The 22,793-nt window shown below is 40.0% G+C and overlaps 1 protein-coding gene across 1 annotated transcript; it reads right to left on the minus strand.

Moving 5' to 3' along the window:
• Positions 1-14,861: 14,861 nt before the first annotated feature.
• On the minus strand, positions 14,862-18,212 carry LOC306965113 (tryptophan 5-hydroxylase 2-like; the record flags this gene model as incomplete). The annotated part of the gene is made up of 5 exons (XM_079559356.1): positions 14,862-15,228; positions 16,972-17,105; positions 17,213-17,315; positions 17,955-18,090; positions 18,179-18,212. The coding sequence occupies 5 exons, from the start codon at positions 18,210-18,212 to the stop codon at positions 15,054-15,056; spliced, it is 582 nt and encodes a 193-aa protein (XP_079415482.1). The 3' UTR covers positions 14,862-15,053.
• Between the last annotated feature and the right edge of the window lie 4,581 nt (positions 18,213-22,793).

Raw genomic sequence — 22,793 nt, forward strand, 5'->3', positions numbered from 1 at the left:
AAGTCACTAGATTCAAGTTGAAACTTTTATTTTTCAGGTGTGGACCTTTATTTTGAAATTGAAATATATCAATTTATGGATATTACGTTTTAATCGCATCTACAGTTTTCACTCTAGTTATCAATTATTATACCAGCAACTTACTACAACCTCTTTTTTTCAATCGTTTGAAAGGTGTTCTCTGCTGACGGACCCTCTCACCAGAAAACCTAAACACAACTGATCCTGGAGCTTTGTAGAGACCACTGTGATGGAAAGTAAAGGCGCCATGCTGACCACTCTATTTTTAGCATTAAAAGTTGCATAATGCGCCTTTAACCCCTTAACTCCCACTTGAACCGAGCACATTTTCTCCAGTTTGACTTTACCCCAATCCAAAAGCATCTGGAAAAAAGCTGTGAAAATAGAGACAGAACGAAAACAATGACGATGTGGCAAAAAAAGTGAGAAAACTTTGACAAAAAAAATGACAAAAATGTGACGGAAAAAAAATGACAAAAAATGTGACAAGAAAATGTGACAAAAAATGTGACAAAAAATGACAAAAAAATGACAAAAAATGTGACAAAAAATGTGACAAAAAAATGACAAAAAAGACAAAAAGTGATTTTAAAAAAGTGACAAAAAATGACAATAAAAGACAAAAAAAAATAACAAAATGACAAAAAAATGACAAAAAAGTTACAAAAATGAGTTGAATACCCCCCCCCCCAAAAAAAAAGATGGAAAAAAATCTGATGACTTGAGGAACAAGATCCATTTAGATGGGTTTTGTAGATCTTAGCTTTCAAATGAGGTGTTACACTGGCCTACAGGATTTGGGTAAAGCTGAACTAGAGAAAATGCTCTCAGGTGGGAGTTAAGGAGTTAAAGCCACTAGATGGGAGTTGGTCACTTTATACTCACTACCGCCACCTCAGGTCTTACGTGTAACTGCACCTCTTACCCCCACCTTCACAGAGTGCTTTTTCTCCAGTTCAGCTTTACCCAAACCTCAACATCACAGCCAGTATAGGCCAGTGTTATATTGAAATCGGTTCAGGCGGGTGTTCAGAGGTTAACATGGATGCAAACTTATCCAAACTTCCCAGAACTATAGATTTTAAAAACAAAATAGTGATTTCAAAGCAGTGACAGGTTTTGGATCATTACAGACTCTAAACTGTTGCTTTAAAGCATCTCTCCCTCCAGGACAGAGAAAACTGATAGACCTCCTCCTTCACTCTGGCACTTATCGATCCAAACCAGCACCGGGTTAATCCAGTCTCAGTCCGGGCTCCGGTCTAAAGCGAGCCTAGAGGGGGGAGCGGGAGTCATTTCATTTCTCTCAGCGAAGTCAGGGTCAAATGCAGAGAACAAATCTCTCCACGGGGATCAGTAAAGTATAACTGGACTTCATGATAATCCACGGATGACACACGAGCCAAGAGCCTTTTCCAGAAACACATCGACAGGAAGTGACTTTTGTGATTCATAAGCCTGTTCGAATATCAACGCAGAACCGCTGATAACTCCACAATAACAACACCAGCTCACCCTTTGCTACAGATACAGACGGATACTGACGGCATCTCTGGAATCATCCATATATGGTGTTTCCTCACGTCATCAGATTTTTTTTTCCATCATTTTTTTGTTGGGTGTTCGACTCATTTTTGTAGCTTTTTTGTCTTTTTTTGTTCTCATTTTTCGGAAAATTTTTGGTCATTTTTTGGGCAAATTTTTATCATTTTTTTGTAATTTTTTGTCACATTTTTGTAATTTTTTTGTCAATTTTTTATCAAATTTTTGTCATTTTTTTGGTCATTTTTTCGTTCATTTTTTGTCAATTTCTTGTGACATTTTTGCCACTTTTTCATCAATTTTTCGTCACTTTTTGGTCACTCTTAGTCACATTTCCATCATTGTTTTCGTCTCAGTTTTGTTGCTATTTTCACAGCTTTTTTCCAGAAGCTTTTGGACTGGGGTCAAGCCAAACTGGACAAAATGTGCTCGGTTCTGGTGGGAGGTAAGAGGTTAAGGGGGAAAGCAATTTGGAGAAAAATCTAAACTTTCTCTAATTATTCAAAAACTTATTCAACAAACGCTGAATTATGAATATAGTTTTCTACTAAATAAAGATACAAAGACATGGAGAGGAGCAAAGTGGTTCAACAGCCCATAAATACATAAAAAAACGGAGAATGCTAACTTGATGCCACATGTTAGCATCGGGCTAATGCTAACAGTTAGCTAGCGCGAGCTACAACTGACATTTTTTCTTTATTTAAGTGTGATAAATAAGTCCATATTCCACCAGTAAATGGCTAAAAAGAGTGAACATGAACTTATTTATGTCACATAAATAAAGTCAAGTGTAAATGAGGCCCATATGGATATTTTCTCACAGCAGATTGTTCAGTAGAAGCGAAAAAACAGCAGCTGTAGCAAGCGCTAGCTAGCCGTTAGCCTTAGCACAATGCTAGCAGGTAGCATTGTGTTAGCATTCTGTTATGTATGTATTTCTTGTAGACTCTTATATTAGCTTTAGCATTTGTTAGCATGGGCGTATACATTTACTTTTAAAACAAATGTAAAAAATGTATAATAATATTTTTTTTCTTTCTGATATTTACAGGTTGTACCACCTGACACCCAAAGTGGGACATTTTGCCTTTGAGTCAGAGAAAAGCTCTTTTTTTTTCTCAATTCTTGAAATACATTTTCAAACCTTTTCACTCAGACAGTTTTTTTCCCAGTTTATAATTATTATTTATTTTTTACTAAACATAATAGGACATACAGGCTATACCGACATAGATCATACCCAAACCATACATACATCATACATTTCATACAAAGACACACACTTAAGTAACTTTTCTAAGAAATTGTTAGAAATTGTACACATACATACATACATACACATATATATAGTACAAATACATACATACACATATATATATATATAGTACACATACATACATACATACATACACATATATATATATATATAGTACAGTGTGGTAACATCCACTGCTACTGTAGATAGCCAGACTGGTTTTTATCCACTGTAATCCATTGTAACGTTGAAATGTACATTTCTAAGTCACTTCACAAATTTAGCTTCAAGCTAATCAACACAGAATTGTAGTTTTAAACTCACCGAGATAAATTTGTTTTATGACAGGTGTCGTCTAAGCTTTTAAATCGTTCAACCTCGAGGATGTGTTTCGTTTTCTAAATGAATTTCAATCTTTAAATGTATTTCTACTGTGGCTCACTCTGGCTTTTGCTCATGTGCTCAAGTCAAGATGGACGCCAGTGAACAGCAGAAGAAGAATGGTTATGGTGCGCTGCCACCTAGTGGCGAACTAGATATTGCACTTTACTCTCGTTTAAATGTTTGCATTAAAGATCGTTTCAGGGCTGTATTGGGGGGCAAAATGACAGGGTTACAAAAGGACATAACATACAATATTACCACAATAAAGGCTCTTTGTGATTTGCGATGAATTAAATGATAGATTCAGTGATGATTCATTGTCTGTCCCCAGTGGAGATAATGTTTCGAGCAGCTCAGCCTGGTTGATGTGAACACGGGACTCACGGCTCTGGGGTGTAGAGCGGGTCGGTGCTGTGCCGTATGTACTGGGTGCAGTTAAACACGCGAAAGGCCAAACCCGCCAGGAAGTCCCGCGGAGAGAGGTATCCCGCCACAGGCCGGACTGTGAAGCCCGAGCGCTCTGCAAAGACAAAGGTTTGACATGACGTTACAAACACCGCAGATAAAGCACAAGGTTCAAAAGAGCTGCCCCCTACTGGTCACGTTACTTTTGAGCTGGGCCTTCAACTTGTAGCTCTCCATTCCTCCCAAGTTCGTCAAATTTGATATTACGATCTGCACTTAAGTAATGCATTCACCTTGGAACCTTTTGAAAAAGAACTGTCATCAGTCCAAATGTTATAAAATAAATGATTTAGTTGGTTGTCCTTAAAAAGCTTAATAACATTTGTGCCATGTTTAATAAAGCTGAAGGAAATAGAGCTGTGACTCCGTTCAGCTGTGGCACAGCAGAGCGGGGCAGACGGGCACCTGTCGCTCAAACACAGCCCTTTATCTGTCACATAGAATCCTATCGTCAAGTTAGGGTCCAGTTTAGCAGAGAAATGAGACGTGGACAGAGAGTGGCAGGAGCGCAGGCCGCTCGCTGCAGTCAGATCCGAGATGAGGGTGAGGCGGGCGGAGACAGAGGCAGCGGCCCTCGCTGAGACCCTTCAGCTTCAGAGAGAGAGAGGCTGAACCAGCAGAGCGGCATGTGCAAATTTAACAAATGTTAGGCAGTAGTTGCAAGGATATCGTAGCTTATTGGAACAGTTGGGTTACAGTTGCAGGATTCTTTGAGGGGCTGCTCACCCTCTCCCTCAGGAGGCTACGGTCTATCCAGATCCATAAATCCCGCCACAGTTTTTTCCCCTCCGCCATCAGACTCATGAACAAAAACAAGACCCAATAGCTGAGTTCCAGACTCATGGATGTAATCTGCTCTACTGCACAGTGTGGCGTGTCCACACTTAGATCCGCTGCTATCACTTTATCACTTTATACACCTACACATCTGTAAATATAATCCCGCTGTTATTCTATGTCAGTTGTTGTCATCTTTGCATATTGTTATTATTCATTTGAATATTCTTTATGCATGCCCCTACAGCCTTATAGTTTAAAGCAGGGGTGCCCAAACATTTTGTCTCCAAGGGCCAAAATGAAAAAGTGCCAGTGGGTCGCGAGCCAAATACAGCTTCCAAGCGTGAAACACATATAACTACAAATCATAATAGTTACTTAATTTTTTTCTTTCGGTATTTTTGCATCTACGCATATAACATTAAAACAAAAGTTAACCATGGCAATGTCCTAGTTTTAGTTGAACAAAATCAATAATTGTAAACAACACAGTTTTACAGCACCCTAGAGTGACTTTACCTCATTCATTTGTTAAGTCAAAGAAAATGCCACATTTGATCATTTTGAAAGTGTCAGTTCAGCATAAATTCTTTTATAAGTCAATTTTTAACATGTAGCTTTGTTGATGTCAACAACCTTTGCAATAAAAGTTGGAAAACTGGGAATGTTGATGCAACAATTGATAAATACCAAGACGCCACAACCTTAACTTTGCGAAAGGAGTGAAACAGCGCCCCCAATTTAACGCTGGTGGCCAAAACATGTACTGCATCCATATTTACAATTCAGAATGAATGGGAGAGAGTTGGTATTAAGCATACACTCGCAAAAGTAGGTCACCCTCTGGCCCCACTTTGGGCACCCCTGGTTTAAAGTTTCAATTCTGTGTTATATGTTTTATGTTGCACATCTGAGAAAAAAATCCTAGTTTGTGAACCTGGTCTCAAACAATGGCAATAAAAACTCTTCTGATTCTGAATGTATGAATGTTTGTGAAATGGTGCAGATGGACAAGTGTGAGTTTGCCCTTAGAGCAGATGGAGTGAAGGGAATTCAGCGAGTGTTGAAGTCAGTGCTGTCCCACTTTTTCCCGAAGCGACGACCTCAGGCTACCAGTGAAGGCACCAGCGCAAAGTTGTGTTTGTGCTGGATCGAAGCCTCGCCTCAATCCTTCACTTTAGTCGATGTAGATCATTGCTCTTATATTATGTGTGTACTACATCTCATGCCGTACTTGCCACTGCGCATGCTCCACCTACCGGTCTTCACATGTTGTCATGTTGTAAAGCTGCTCTCTAAAGCCGTTATTAAAACTACACTAAAGCCAAGACAAATCTCCTCACTCATTTCCAACAGTCGACTTTTCATTTATAAGTTTATCATAATCATATTTAATCCAGGTCCACTGCTTTATGGAGCTTCTCCCACATGAACACAGCTCAGAGCAGTTCCTTTTTGCTGTAAATGTAAATGGCATGAGGCTCTTTCAGACTGTCAGTCAAAATGATTTTCGTCTCTTCATTTTATTATGTCATATTTTAGTCGACAAAAATATCTGGATATTTTAGTCATTGTTTTAGTCTCACAAGCAACTTTGAATTTAGTTTTAGTCCAATTTTAGTCGGCAAAAATATTACTTTGACTAAAATGATGATTATCTTTTATATTATATTTTAGTCTATGAAATCAACACTGCTTAGAGTAGCCTCATCATCACTGCCAGCTGCCAGACGCCTCAACAAAGATAAACAATTCCAGCCATGGGTGCATAGAAATGATGATCCTCCAAACGATCAGTCCTACCTCAGTGTTGTATGAACACTAGAATGTATGTCGCTAAATTGTAAGGCCCTTGGAGAACTTTATACAAATAGCCCTTGATATGAAAAAGAGTCCCCACGCCTGCGTTAAACGATACCAGGTATAAAAAACAAAGCTAGTATCAGAAAATAAAGTTGCCTATATAGAAATATATATCTTTAGAGTTTTGATACCTCTTTGGTTTAGGGACAGTGACATGGATGTTTCAACTCAAATAAATGATAGATATTTAAAATGAATGGTTCTTTATTGAACAAAATAAACATTGTTGTTGTGTTTTCTGGTTCGAGATGGCAAATATTGTAGTATACAGTATCAGCAAAATGTCATTCAGGTATCGGCATCGGAAACCTGGTTGGTTCCCAGAGTCAGGACTAAACACGCTCAGGCTAAAGCTAAAATCTGGAACAGTCTTCATGAGGATGTGAGACAGGCCTCAACTTTGACAATGTTCAAATCCAGGCTGAAAGCAATTCTTTTTATACATGGACAATGAGTGACCCAGCGGTCAACTCTTTTAATTTAACTAACAATGGAAAGATTTGAAAATTGTTTCTGTTCGTGTGAAAATCGTAGTTTTTGTTTATAACATAACAGAGAGATGAGATGACGTTTTAAAACCTTTTTATTGGAAAAAAGAAAAAAATATATCGTCAAACAGTCAGATTTGAATATTATACTGTATACACTTAGATTCTACACATTGCAACATCTCCGATTTAAAAACTTGAACTTATTTACAATCATTCATGAAGCTAAAAATCTTTACAGGAAAAACACACATTTTAAAGGTTGTGATATATTAATGATGTTAAATGGTTAAAAACAATAATAGATCTTCTGTGACGTTAATTATAACAAAACAAACCAATTCCATTTGTAAATCATGTTAAAACTAAATATTGAACAATCTTAAAATGATTTCATTTTTAAAAGAGACAAACAGGCAACTTCAGAAATAAATCATTGAAAATGTTGGATGGTGAAATGTCTTGAAGCTCTGTGTCTGTTCATGTGTTTTTTTTGTGTGTTTTTGTCTGTGTCGTGTGTTTTCAGATTATATTTCAAGGCAAATATTTCTCTCCTGTGTGTTTTATTATGCTGTTTGAGGCGAGAGAGCTGTGTAAACGTCTTCTTACAGACGGGACAGCTGTGGGGTTTCTTCCCTTTTGTGTGTTCTTCTGTGTCTATCGAGATTACCTTTTTGGGTGAATGTTTTCTGACAGACTGAACAACGATACGGTTTCTCTCCTGTGTGTGTTCGTCTGTGTCTATTTAAAACATGCGTATAGGCAAATGTTTTACTACAGACTGAACAACGATACGGTTTCTCTCCTGTGTGTGTTCTTCTGTGTTGATCGAGAGTACCTTTTTGGGTGAATGTTTTCTGACAGACTGAACAACGATACGGTTTCTCTCCTGTGTGTGTTTTTCTGTGTTGATCGAGATTACCTTTTACGGCGAATGTTTTCTGACAGACTGAACAACAATACGGTTTCTCTCCTGTGTGTGTTCTTCTGTGTTGATCGAGAGTACCTTTTTGGGTGAATGTTTTCTGACAGACTGAACAACGATACGGTTTCTCTCCTGTGTGTGTTCTACTGTGCATTTTTAAAGTCTGTTTTGTTTTAAATCTCGTGCTACACACATGACAGCGGTGCTTCTTCTTCTCTTCTCCTCCATCAGCTCCGGACGTCTCTCCGTTGTCGACTGGAGCACTCGTCTCAGGTGTAGGCTTGTTTTGGGCGGAGACTTTGCTGCTCCTGTCTCTGCTCTGGACCTGGTTGTGATTTTCTTCATCAGACTCTGTCTCCATCCGTGCGTCTGAGCGTCTGAATGGAGGTTCCCAGTCTTCTTCATCATCATCGTCAGTGTCAGACGAGTGCTCAGTGTGTCCCTCCGTCTCTGAGCGGAAATGTGGCTCTGAGCTGATGTTCCCGCACTCAGTTTGTCTTTGTCGAAGGGAGGAGGGCTCTTCTCTCTTCATGCACACAGCACTGGACTCTGGGAAACACCTGAACAAGGATTTAAATATGAATAAACTGAACAATAATGTGACTTAGACGTGTTTGAAAGTGTGTGAGCCTACACTGGGAGCTCCTCTTCCTCCTGTTTGATCCTCTCTTCCTCTGGCTCCTCTTTAATCCTCGGGGTCTGTCTGATTTCATGGTTCAGGCCGGGACTGGTTGGGGGCGTTTGGACCCTCGCTCTGACCAGTACGACTCTCGGGTTCAATATCTTGTTCAGGATTCGCTTTTTCCTCGTGTTCTCCTCTTCGGAGCAACGTAGTTCCTCCTCCCACTCCGCCGTAGTCCTTTCAAACAGCGCTCGTATCTCTCCAGCCGCTATAGCCAGACGCTCGTTCACAAAAGCTCTGAACGTTTGGCCTTCACACATTTTTACAGATGCGCTTCAGCCTAAATAGAAACAACAGAGAAAACAATGAGGTTTCAGCTGATTTTTTACATGTTACTCTCCTGTCAAATCGAGCTAAAGCTGGGCCTAGACTTTCAATCATTCACCCAATTAAAATATGGAAAGACAAGCAAATAACAAGTTTTTTATTTGTGTTATTTTTGTTAATTAGTTTAGTGTAGACTTATAAAGTGCACAAATAAATGTTATGGTGCGTTCCAGGCGACTGGTAACTGGTATTTTTCCCACTTGAAAGTTACCAGTTACGACTTCAGTGCGTTCCAGGTGATTGAAGTCATATGTAAACAAAACTGCTAATGCTACAACAGTTAGCTCATATGATGCTAACGTTATATGAACGTTTCTTCAAACCAGATCTAATTACAAACATGCGACATAACGTTATGTTGAAAGCTGTGACCAAAAGTAACGTTCACATCACTGATGTAGTGGTTTTGTTACAGTTTTAACGCTAGCTGTACTGCTCCACTGGGGGCCGCCATTACTGTCTTCATCTCGTATAGGAACTCGTAGCAGTCTACAGGTTTCCGAGTCTACAAGTTGTAATTACCAGTTCGAGCGGCTCCAAGGCATTTTTCCAAGTGGGAAGTGGTAAATTTACCAGTTACCAGTTGCCTGGAACGCACCATTACGTTCTCATATTTTCGCTGCCACAGAAACAGTTACTCTCCTGTTGAGCTAACTGCCGATTAGCTGCTAGCTCCTGAGAGATTATAACTTCAGCTTCATCATGACTAACACCAACAATAAATGAAACTAATCCTTAAGAAGATAATAAACAACCTTATAAAACATTACTAACATATATTTCTCACATTTACTCACCTGTTCTGTGTCTAAAATGAATAAAATCAGTGGTTAGCTTCACAGCAGCAGACATTTTGAAAGGGGAGCTGTGTTGCCGTGGTAACGCACGTAACTGTTTTGCTGTGTTCATGACATGTCCATTAATTTCAAACGTTTGCCTGAATTTGGCAAGAAAATACTTTTTTGCAAAAATAAATAAACACCTCCGCCTTTGCCATTGAGCGTCGTATTATTGGGCATAGATTCAAGCGACTCTGTGTAGAGCAACTGAACCGCATTTATTTTACTCAAAGCCATTTCACATACATACTTTACAGCACTTTGCTGCCCAAAGTGCTGTAAAGTATACACAAATAAAGATGCAAAAACAAATACAACAAATACCAATAAAAATGTCCTACTCAGTTTAAGTTAATAGCCTTCGCAAACATGTAAACAAAGCCTTACAAATGTCTAAAGACTAGGCTGCCCTAATATTTAAAGGAACAGGCCACCGTTTTTACATACTGAGATATGATATTACGAAGCTTAGGCGAGTTGATGCGTACCTGTCTGGTCTTTGTGCGCGCCCTCAGTCACGCAAAAAGATGTTGTTAGCATTGAGCCTCTCCCAGTGTATTCCTATAGTTCCAAACGGGGGTGAAGTTAGAAGCTACCACGCTCTTTCACGGGCACAAAGACCAGACAGGTACGGATCAACTTGTCTAAGCTCAGGTAAGAACATATCTCTAGAGCAACTAGGGTGGTACAGATATTTAAATATAATTTAAGACAATAACAAGATGATGTTACATTTAATTTGGCAAACTTTAAACATATAAGGCTTACTTGACGGTAGAGTCAGCAAAGGTTTATATGCACACTATGATATTTAGCCACATTAATTATTGTCACATGACTTGGTCCCATACGTCTTTAAAGAGCACTTTAAAGCCACTCAAGTTTCTGTTTAAGAAAACGCTTAAAACCTTAGACAAGAAGCCCTTGCATTATCATTACTGTAATATTGTGTGCAAATATAACATTTTAGATTTTGAGAGCTATCAGAAGTTCCTGGATGCTTGCCTTATTTTTAAAGTTCTAAATGGACTGGCTCCTCCACCCTTAACGGATTTTATATGTAGAAAAAACAATATTGGAGTCAGAACCAGAGCACTAACCAGGGGAGACTGCCTTGTGCAAAGGCGCTGGACTAAATTCAGTCAGTTCACGGTGCCGTCCATCAGAGGCACATCACTATGGAATACTTTGCCGGAGCACATACGAAACTGTGGGACCTTCCTAGCATTTAAAGGGGTCCTTAAAAATTGGTTGAAATCCAAACAGTCATGCTCCCATTAATGGACATATGCTTTTCCTTGGACTTTTTCTGTGTTATTGCTTGACTAATAATGTCTTTTATGTGTATTTGTTCTTTTCTACCTGCCTTAGGACAATGGATGCAATTTAGCTTTTGTGCTAATTCCAGCATATTTATGTGGAAGCTGTGAATAATGCATAAATAAGCTGATGTCTCTGCACACATCGCTGTATTAGTCTCGTTGTACCAGTGTTCTTAAAGGGACTATAGAGAGTTTAAAAATGCTAAAATTAAGTTTTTTTCCTCCCCCTACATGTTCCAGCCATGTCCTAATGTGTAGAATGAGCTCAGACTTAATCACCACAGCTGCCTCTAAAATCCTGTCACTCAAAAAGTTGTTCATTCGGGTCCGAATTGCCGTCATGCACGAGCTTAATATAGAACCTGCAGTTACGCGTAAGACCTGAGGTGGCAGTAGTGAGTATAAAAATGGCCAACTTGCATCTAGTCTCTTTAAAATCTCCATTAGTTTATTATTGCTGCAAATCCCATGATACTTAGTGATATGACATAGCGATACAGACCACACAGACCCAGTAGGAGTCTTTTAAGAGAAAAGCTCTGAGTAAATTCCGAAGATACTAGTTAGTATTACTAAGTTACATTGCCTTACAGGCTTACTATGTTTTTTGGATTCATTTAAGCAATTACTTATATAATTTTGAAAAAAAATACGTAAGGATGTAACGTAATGCAATATTGTAAAAGCGTTCCTGGGGTTTTTATGTAGAAACTGGGTTGTCCAAAAGACACTTGGTGAACAGTGTTCTCATGTAGCTTTGGACCTCATTTGTACCTCTTCAAATGTGACAATGCTGGTCTGGGTGTCATATTTTTACTACGCTGGTTATTGTTATATATTCAGAGTTTGACATTTGAATGTTTGGAAAAGCTCAATGTCCTCATCTTTTATATGTTGAGTTTATATTTTATGAATAAACATTTACTCGTATGACTCTATTTGTAAAACAAATGGTGTGATCTGAGAAATGACACTGTTGTAAATGAAACTGTGAAAAACAAATACAGTTCCATTAAATCCAATCTTTTATTTTATCAAGAATACATATGACATAAAGATATTATGTAATTAACACACAAAACTGTTTCTATGTCAAAGTCATTAAACTAATGAATGGGGCTGAATCTTTATTATATTATATCTATGTCACTGACCCACTGTTTGGGAACCGCTGATTTAAAACTAGCTGACACCTGCAGCTGACGGTTATTTCTGTCTGACCCAGGGGAGCCCAAACTTTTTGTCTCTGAGGCCAAAATGAAAAAGCGTCTGTGGGTCTCGGGCCAAACACGGCGATGTTAGCGTGAAACACATAACTGCAAATACTAGTTACTTTATTTTCTTTTTAGGTATACATTTGCTTTTAATTCTATCTATGCAAAAAACATGCTACAAAAGCCTAGTTTTAGTAGAACAAAATCAATTATTGTAGCTATATAGTGCAAAATGTAAACAACGCCACCTGTACCTGCAGAACCAACAGTGACTTTACCTCATTCATTTCTTTAAGTCAAAGAAAATGCCATTTAGACCAATTTGAAAGTGTCAGTTCAGCATAAATTCTTTTATAAGTCATATATGTCAACGACCTTTGCTATAAAATTTGGAAAAATGGGAAAGTTGATGCTACGACGCTCTATGACTGACAAATACCAAGACACCAGAACAGTGCTTCCTTAACTTTGCGAAAGGAGTGAAACAGCGCCCCCAATTAGTCGCTGGTGGCCAAAAAGTGTACTGCATCCATATTTGCCATTGAGAATGGGAAAGAGTTAGCATTAACCAGATGTGGCGCAAATGTGGGTCACTCTCTGGAGGGCCAACATAATTGTTCCGGGCCCCACTTTGAGCACGCCTGGTCTGACCACTGAGAATTAGCCTGTGAGGAGCCCAACTCGTTATACACAGAGCACATTCAGAGAACCAGAGTGACAGTAAGTAAAGGCTTTACTCTAGTCTATTCACCAAACTACTGTCCTGATTCAAAGGACAGAAGATAAAAAAGAAGATAATCAGGTATCGTGCCTTTAATGCGTGGATTTGTTCAATATGTGGCATTAAAGATGTTATATTTGGGAATTAAAGGCGCATTATGCAACTTTTGTGCGAAAAAAAAAAGTTAATATTTGTGCGTGTTTGACCTTATGGTGACCCAGTGGCTGTATGAGTGGTCAGCATGGCGCCTTTACTTTCCATCACAGTGGTCTCTTGGACACTCCAGGATCAATTGCTTTGAAGGTTTTCATTACTGACCAGAAAACCTATCCTGCTGGTGGCAAACGTACACGAGTCTGAGGAAACACTTTCTCCAAACTATGCAAAAACACCTTCATGTTTCCAAATACTGTATATTTTTGCAGATGACACATAAACAGACGTCATATGCTGCACAAGACACAACCAAAAAAGACTTTATTATATTATTTGACACATTTTGTTTACACTTCAAGTACACTTTCAAGTATCGGGCAAACAGAATCCCATCCTGAGCACGGAACTGTGACAGTGACTAAAGCTGACAGAGACAAAACCTTAGTGTTAAAATCAATATGTTTGTCATTTATCCTTTATTACATATGTACAGGTAGTGTAGATGCTGTAGAGTTCATTTCTTTTGCCTCCATAGATCTACAATGTAAACCCAGTGTCTGTGTATCTGGGTGTCTATTATAGCGCATTTTTACCGATCGGAAATGAGGAACAAAGAGTCTAAACCAGCACAGTGTTTTGGCTCCGTCTCACTTGTCGACACTGTCTCTGCCTCAGCTCCGACGCAAACGCACACATGAATAACTCAAGAGAGCCATGTGGACGTGCGTGAGAGCTAGAAACAAGTTTGGGCAACAGCTGCTTCCACATAGACTCTGTGCATAACTTCAAATCATAACAACACAGCCCAAGAAGTGACTTCCTGTTTTGTTCCAGCACACCAAAATAAAAGCATCATCTCATTCACTAGTTCAGCAGTTCATTAGTTCAACTTTCTTTCTGCCTAACTATTAACAGACACAACATTTAAAATGTGTGTATTTATTATATAATTACGTAATGTTGCAAGTACCAGCTGAAATAATCAATGAGACGAGCTGTGTGCTTTTATTTTGGCGTGCTGGATCGAAACAGGAAGTTACTTCTTGGACGGCGTGGTTATTATTTTGAAGTAATGCAGATTCAATTATAGAACACTTTGCCCCTGAACATTAGAATTGCTAAATCTGTTGTAATATATTATAAAAATCAGCATTTTCAGCTTTCACCGGTCTTAACCCGGTACCTGCCACCTTAGAGTTTGGGCAAGTGGAATTTTCTGCAATTATTCAAATCCAAATCTCTCCTGACCCCTGACCCTAAAACTAACCTTAACCTTAATCTAGGGAAAGAGGCTGATCTTTCCCTGTTATTGTTACTATTGTGTTACTAATGTGTTATTCAATGTCTTCACTTTATTTATTATAAAATATGTTGTTACAGACTGTCTTTAGCCGCTATATGCCCCGCCCCCGATCACAGAGTTACAATTATGGTCTAGAACTGTGGTTCCAGAAGTCCTGGAGGTTTGAAAAATATACATTTTGAAAGGAAATGTACATTTATTTGCTAAAATACACTACTTTAAACCAATATTTACCTACTGTCAGAGCTAGGGGTTGATCCACATTATTATTGGGGGGATTTTTGGATCATTAAAGGCATAGGCCACCGTTTTTACATACAGAGATTACATAGTGAGATATGTTCTGTATTATAAGGTGTAATAACAGGCGTATATATAGTGCCCCTTTTTATCCGCTTAGAAAATCCACACGTTTAATTTTGTGTAACTAGACCTGGATCGTGTAAAGGCTCACATAACTGTATTTAAATAGGGAAACCGTGGAACAGCTTGGTAGCTTCTAACTTCAGCCCAGTTTTGGGCTATACCTGTGCTAGGAGAGGCTAAATGCTAACAACAGGTACGCATCAACACATCTCAGTATGTAAAAACGGTGGCCTGTTCCTTTAAGGGGCCACAATATCCTGGACTTTGGGAATGGCTGGTCTAGAACATATTCTGTTTGCAAATCGTAAATGACTATGAGTGAAAGGTGTAAAGTAGAGCGTTTGAAGGAGTTATGCCTGAGCGTCTGACCGGTGTCCTGCATGTCACTGAAGGTTGTTGGTTAGATTCCCATGTAGGTGTTCATCTTCCCGAGGGCGTCGCAGACCGTGGTGAGGTCGCTGCGCAGGTCCTGGACCACGTTCTCGATGCTGCGCGTGTCTTTGAGCAGGTCCACGCTCTGAGTGTAGGGGTTGTAGTAGACCGAGAACGGGCGCTTGATCGTCTTCGCAAACTCCCTGAGAATCAGACAGACGGACAGGAGAGGACGATTAGCAGCAGGGGAGGAGCAAAGCATGGAGGTAACTGGCTTTAAAGGCGACTATGTTCAATTCACTTTTTAGAGCTTTTTACCACGTGACAGTGCTGTTCTCTCATCAAAACACATAACTCGAATTGTATTTCGACCGACTCGTGCATCTTTGAGTAATCATTGAACCTTCCCTACCTTAGCAGCAGTTCCCAAAAAGCTCCTCCTCAGACCCTAAATATCCAGGAAATGCTTTCCTGTTCAGGCTTACTCTGTTTTTTTGTTTTTTACTTGTAAACCCAAAGCTGAGCTAATAACTCAACTCTTTATTCGTGCCTACAATAAGTTGTTCTTATTGTTGATTTACATTATGTTTCCCTGTATGTGCTGTTATTTTAAAATATATCTGTGTTCTTCTATATATTTTTGTCTCATAAATCTGTAAATATCTTTAACAGCCAGTAAAGCACTTCTGGGCATGAAAAGTGAACTTTCCTCTCCATCTCTTGCTAAGCATAATCCTTTCATGGTAAAACTGAAACTGAAGAACAGCTTCATACACAAGGCCATCCCTGAACTCCCTCCCTCCTTTCACATGGTTTGACAAATGAAAAAGCTTGAATCTTGAATTTGACTCCATGCTGACCACCCATACCACCGCTGGGTCACTAAAAGGTCAAGTACGCATCAATATCACCGTGTTTTACCACAGAAAAAGCAAATATTCCGTCCAAGACCTCCCTCTCTCCTGGTACAGCACAACTGCATTGTGGTTTCTGTGTTCCACATTGTTTTTCTAGATACTTTTGTACTTCTTTGCCGTGTTTTTGTGGAGGTTTGGTGGGTTTGTTTACTTTGAGAGTCCAAAATGTTCCTGAAGAAAGCAGCGTTTTAAAGGTAAACACACAGCCCCCTCACCTGCAGCACAGAGGAGGCGTCACACGAGGAGCTACAGGAAACAAAAAAGGGGCAAACGAGGAGATGGTGAAAGACTTGTGGAGCGGAGGGAGCTGTAGGAGGAAGAGGAGGGAGAGGAGCTCACCAGTGCAGGACACCACGCTCTGAAACAGGGACAAACCCAGGAAGTTTATGCCTGTCTATTACCTATTACCTAAATAGGTAATGGGCACGCATAAGTCCAGATCAATCTTCTACTATGCAGTGGAGAGGGTGACCAGCACTAAGCTCCTGGGTGTGCACATCACAGAGAAGCTCTCCTGGACCATGCACACTACATCACTGGTCAAGAAAAGTAATCAGCGTCTCTACTTTCTCCGCAAGTTGAGGAGAGCCGGAGTCCCAGCCTCCGTTATGTCCAACTTCTACAGAGGGATGATAGAGAGCATCCTGACCAGCTCCATCACTGTGTGGTTCTTCTACAGAGGGACAATAGAGAGCATCCTGACCAGCTCCATCACTGTGTGGTTCTTCTACAGAGGGACTATAGAGAGCATCCTGACCAGCTCCATCACTGTGAGGTTCTTCTACAGAGGGACTATAGAGAGCATCCTGACTAGCTCCATCACTGTGAGGTTCTTCTACAGAGGGACGAAAGAGAGCATCCTGACCAGCTCCATCACTGTGAGGTTCTTCTACAGGGACTATAGAGAGCATCCTGACCAGCTCAATCACTGTGAGGTTCTTCTACAGAGGGACTATATAGGGACTGGGAAACTCTGGGCAGGATCTTATAAAAGCGTAAGAGCAGCAGCAGGAGCAGTTGTAGTTTTACCTCATCTTCTCCTTGGCCTCCTCGAAGCTTTCGGACACAAAGTAAACGTCCTGAAATGCAGTGATGATGCACTCCTGGAAACACGTGGTCTTAGGGTCAAAGGTCTTCACACACGCCTTCTCTGACAGGGCATGCTGGGGGAAAAAAACATGACACAGGATCAGACGCAATCTCACTTTACCTCCTCAAAGTTCCCAATCTGCTGAGATAATCTGAATAAATATCACAGAGTTAATTCTACCCGTAATTCTCCGATTGACGACAGCAGACCGGCGCCGTAGGCTCGCAGCTGTCCGTCCTGTTTGCACAATCCGAACTCGATGGTGAAGAAGTAGCACTGAAATCACACAGAAGGACATTCACCTCTGACCTTTGACCTTTGTCCTCAGATTATTGACATCCACTGCTACTGTAGATAGCCAGACTGGTTTTTATCCACTCTAATCCACTGTAACGTTGAAATGTACATTTCTAAGTCACTTCACAAATTTAGCTTCAAGCTAATCAACACAGAATTGTAGTTTTAAACTCACCGAGATAAATTAGTTTTATGACAGGTGTCGTCTAAGCTTCTAAATCGTTCAACCTCGAGGATGTGTTTCGTTTTCTAAATGAATTTCAATCTTTAAATGTATTTCTACTGTGGCTCACTTTATTCTGGCTTTTGCTCATGTGCTCAAGTCAAGATGGACGCCAATGAACAGCAGAAGAAGAATGGTTTATGGTGCGCTGCCACCTAGTGGCGAACTAGATATTGCACGTTACTCTCGTTTAAATGTTTGCATTAAAGATCGTTTCAGGGCTGTATTGGGGGCAAAATGACAGGGTTACAAAAGGACATAACATACAATATTACCACAATAAAGGCTCTTTGTGATTTGCGATGAATTAAATGATAGATTTGAGTGATGATTCATTGTCTGTCCCCAGTGGAGATAATGTTTCGAGCAGCTCAGCCTGGTTGATGTGAACACGGGACTCACGGCTCTGGGGTGTAGAGCGGGTCGGTGCTGTGCCGTATGTACTGGGTGCAGTTAAACACGCGAAAGGCCAGACCCGCCAGGAAGTCCCGCGGAGAGAGGTATCCCGCCACAGGCCGGACTGTGAAGCCCGAGCGCTCTGCAAAGACAAAGGTTTGACATGACGTTACAAACACCGCAGATAAAGCACAAGGTTCAAAAGAGCTGCCCCCTACTGGTCACGTTACTTTTGAGCTGGGCCTTCAACTTGTAGCTCTCCATTCCTCCCAAGTTCGTCAAATTTGATATTACGATCTGCACTTCAGTAATGCATTCGCCCTGGAACCTTTTGAAAAAGAACTGTCATCAGTCCAAATGTTATAAACTAAATGATTTAGTTGGTTGTCCTTAAAAAGCTTAATAACATTTGTGCCATGTTTAATAAAGCTGAAGGAAATAGAGCTGTGACTCCGTTCAGCTGTGGCACAGCAGAGCGGGGCAGACAGGCACCTGTCGCTCAAACACAGCCCTTTATCTGTCACATAGAATCCTATCGTCAAGTTAGGGTCCAGTTTAGCAGAGAAATGAGACGTGGACAGAGAGTGGCAGGAGCGCAGGCCGCTCGCTGCAAAGTCAGATCCGAGATGAGGGTGAGGCGGGCGGAGACAGAGGCAGCGGCCCTCGCTGAGACCCTTCAGCTTCAGAGAGAGAGAGGCTGAACCAGCAGAGCGGCATGTGCAAATTTAACAAATGTTAGGCAGTAGTTGCAAGGATATCGTAGCTTATTGGAACAGTTGGGTTACAGTTGCAGGATTCTTTGAGGGGCTGCTCACCCTCTCCCTCAGGAGGCTACGGTCTATCCAGATCCATAAATCCCGCCACAGTTTTTTCCCCTCCGCCATCAGACTCATGAACAAAAACAAGACCCAATAGCTGAGTTCCAGACTCATGGATGTAATCTGCTCTACTGCACAGTGTGGCGTGTCCACACTTAGATCCGCTGCTATCACTTTATCACTTTATACACCTACACATCTGTAAATATAATCCCGCTGTTATTCTATGTCAGTTGTTGTCATCTTTGCATATTGTTATTATTCATTTTAATATTCTTTATGCATGCCCCTACAGCCTTATAGTTTAAAGCAGGGGTGCCCAAACCTTTTGTCTCTGAGGGCCAAAATGAAAAAGTGCCAGTGGGTCGCGAGCCAAATACAGCTGTCAAGCATGAAACACATATAACTGCAAATCATAATAGTTACTTAATTTTTTTCTTTCGGTATTTTTGCATCTACGCAAATAACATGTGACATTAAAACAAAAGTTAACCATGGCAATGTCCTAGTTTTAGTTGAACAAAATCAACAATTGTAAACAACACAGTTTTACAGTAGCCTACAGTGACTTTACCTCATTCATTTGTTAACTCAAAGAAAATGCCACATTTGATCATTTTGAAAGTGTCATTTCAGCATAAATTCATAAATTCTTACATGTTAAAAAGTCAATTTTTAAAATGTAGCTTTGTTGATGTCAACAACCTTTGCAATAAAAGTTGGAAAACTGGGAATGTTGATGCAACAATTGATAAATACCAAGACGCCACAACCTTAACTTTGCGAAAGGAGTGAAACAGCGCCCCCAATTTAACGTCGGTGGCCAAAACGTGTACTGCATCCATATTTACAATTCAGAATGAATGGGAGAGAGTGGGTATTAAGCATACACTCGCAAAAGTAGGTCACCCTCTGGCCCCACTTTGGGCACCCCTGGTTTAAAGTTTCAATTCTGTGTTATATGTTTTATGTTGCACATCTGAGAAAAAATCCTAGTTTGTGAACCTGGTCTCAAACAATGGCAATAAAAACTCTTCTGATTCTGAATGTTTGTGAAATGATGCAGATGGACAAGTGTGAGTTTGCCCTTAGAGCAGATGGAGTGAAGGGAATGCAGCGAGTGTTGAAGTCAGTGCTGTCCCACTTTTTCCCAAAGCGACGACCTCAGGCTACCAGTGAAGGCACCAGCGCAAAGTTGTGTTTGTGCTGGATGTAAATGTAAATGACATGAGGCTCTTTCAGACTGTCAGTCAAAATGATTTTCGTCTCTTCATTTTATTAAGTCATATTTTAGTCGACAAAAATATCTGGATATTTTAGTCATTGTTTTAGTCTCACAAGCAACATTTAATTTAGTTTTAGTCCAATTTTAGTCTGTAAAAATATTACTTTGACTAAAATGATGATTATCTTTTATATTATATATTATATTTTAGTCTATGAAATCAACACTGCTTGGAGTAGCCTCATCATCACTGCCAGCTGCCAGATGCCTCAACAAAGATAAACAATTCCAGCCATGGGTGCATAGAAATGATGATCCTCCAAACTATCAGTCCTACCTCAGTGTTGTACGAACACTAGAATGTATGTCGCTAAATTGTAAGGCCCTTGGAGAACTTTATACAAATAGCCCTTGATGCCCTTGACAAAAAACCTGGTTGGTTCCCAGTGTCAGGACTAAACACGCTGAGGCTAAAGCTAAAATCTGGAACAGTCTTCATGAGGATGTGAGACAGGCCTCAACTTTGACAATGTTCAAATCCACACTGTAAATTCCGATTGAGGTGGCAACATGAAATAAAGTGTTATATTTACTAGGAGACCTGAAATTTTCAGCATTTACCCTCTATTCCATGTAAGAAGTACATTTTCAAAAGAAAATTGTGATTAATTGCTTTTCCGTTTTACAGCAACATGTTTCCGCTCCAATAACAGGGTTTTGCCAGTAATGACTAACTTTACCTGATGCCAGTAATGATTATTTGTCGTCCTGTTGTGCTCACGCTCAATCTAAAGTATCCATTATAGGATTCTGTCCCATTTACTAGGATTTGTCAGTTTTTAATAATATAGGCTTAACATTGGCTTGACTTGCTTTTCTCTTTACCCAGCACATGGTTTTAGAATATTCCATTAACCAGTTCTAAGCATAATAGTACAGGTTAAGGCCATATTTAAGTAACAAAAGTAATCAGTACTCGGAATTCCCAGTTGTCAGTACTAACATGTCTAGTAATCAGAACTTGCATCATAAGCAATGAATACTGTGAAAGCCGTCTTAATCATACTAGCGTTACTAGTAATCATGGCTTAACATTGGGCGTAATAATTATGCATCGGGTTTACAACTTATCCCAAGTAAGTGCAATGAGTTGGCATTTACAGTGCAGGCTGAAAACAGTTCTTTTTATACCTGGACAATGAGTGACCCAGCGGTCAACTCTTTTAATTTAACGAACAATGGAAAGATTTGAAAATTGTTTCTGTTCGTGTGAAAATCGTAGTTTTTGTTCATAACATAACAGAGAGATGAGATGACGTTTTAAAACCTTTTTAATGGCAAAAAGAAAAAATATATCGTCAAACAGTCAGATTTCAATATTATACTGGATACAATTAGATTCTACACATTGCAACATCTCCGATTTAAAAACTTGAACTTATTTACAATCATTCATGAAGCTAAAAATCTTTACAGGAAAAACACACATTTTAAAGGTTGTGATATATTAACGATGTTAAATGGTTAAAAACAATAATAGATCTTCTGTGACGTTAATTATAACAAAACAAACCAATTCCATTTGTAGATCATGTTAAAACTAAATATTGAACAATCTTAAAATGATTTCATTTTTAAAAGAGACAAACAGGCAACTTCAGAAATAAATCATTGAAAATGTTGGATGGTGAAATGTCTTGAAGCTCTGTGTCTGTTCATGTGTTTTTTTTGTGTGTTTTTGTCTGTGTCGTGTGTTTTCAGATTATATTTCAAGGGAAATATTTCTCTCCTGTGTGTTTTATTATGCTGTTTGAGGCGAGAGAGCTGTGTAAACGTCTTCCTACAGACGGGACAGCTGTGGGGTTTCTTCCCTCGTGTGTGTTCTTCTGTGTCGATCGAGATTACCTTTTTGGGTGAATGTTTTCTGACAGACTGAACAACGATACGGTTTCTCTCCTGTGTGTGTTCGTCTGTGGCTATATAAAACTTGCGTATAGGCAAATGTTTTACTACAGAGTGAACAACGATACGGTTTCTCTCCTGTGTGTGTTCTTCTGTGTTGATCGAGATTACCTTTTCGGGCAAATGTTTTCTGACAGACTGAACAACGATACGGTTTCTCTCCTGTGTGTGTTCTTCTGTGTTGATCGAGATTACCTTTTCGGGCAAATGTTTTCTGACAGACTGAACAACGATACGGTTTCTCTCCTGTGTGTGTTCTTCTGTGTTTATCGAGATTACCTTTTACGGCGAATGTTTTCTGACAGACTGAACAACAATACGGTTTCTCTCCTGTGTGTGTTCTTCTGTGTTGATCGAGAGTACCTTTTACGGCGAATGTTTTCTGACAGACTGAACAACGATACGGTTTCTCTCCTGTGTGTGTTCTAATGTGCATTTTTAAAGTCTGTTTTGTTTTAAATCTCGTGCTACACACATGACAGCGGTGCTTCTTCTTCTCTTCTCCTCCATCAGCTCCGGACGTCTCTCCGTTGTCGACTGGAGCACTCGTCTCAGGTGTAGGCTTGTTTTGGGCGGAGACTTTGCTGCTTCTGTCTCTGCTCTGGACCTGGTTGTGATTTTCTTCATCAGACTCTGTCTCCATCCGTGCGTCTGAGCGTCTGAATGGAGGTTCCCAGTCTTCTTCATCATCATCGTCAGTGTCAGACGAGTGCTCAGTGTGTCCCTCCGTCTCTGAGCGGAAATGTGGCTCTGAGCTGATGTTCCCGCGCTCAGTTTGTCTTTGTCGAAGCGGGGAGGGCTCTTCTCTCTTCATGCACACAGCACTGGACTCTGGGAAAC

The sequence above is a fragment of the Gobius niger genome (assembly GCF_951799975.1).
Source record: "Gobius niger genome assembly, chromosome: 7".
In the NCBI taxonomy this organism is placed as follows: domain Eukaryota; kingdom Metazoa; phylum Chordata; class Actinopteri; order Gobiiformes; family Gobiidae; genus Gobius; species Gobius niger.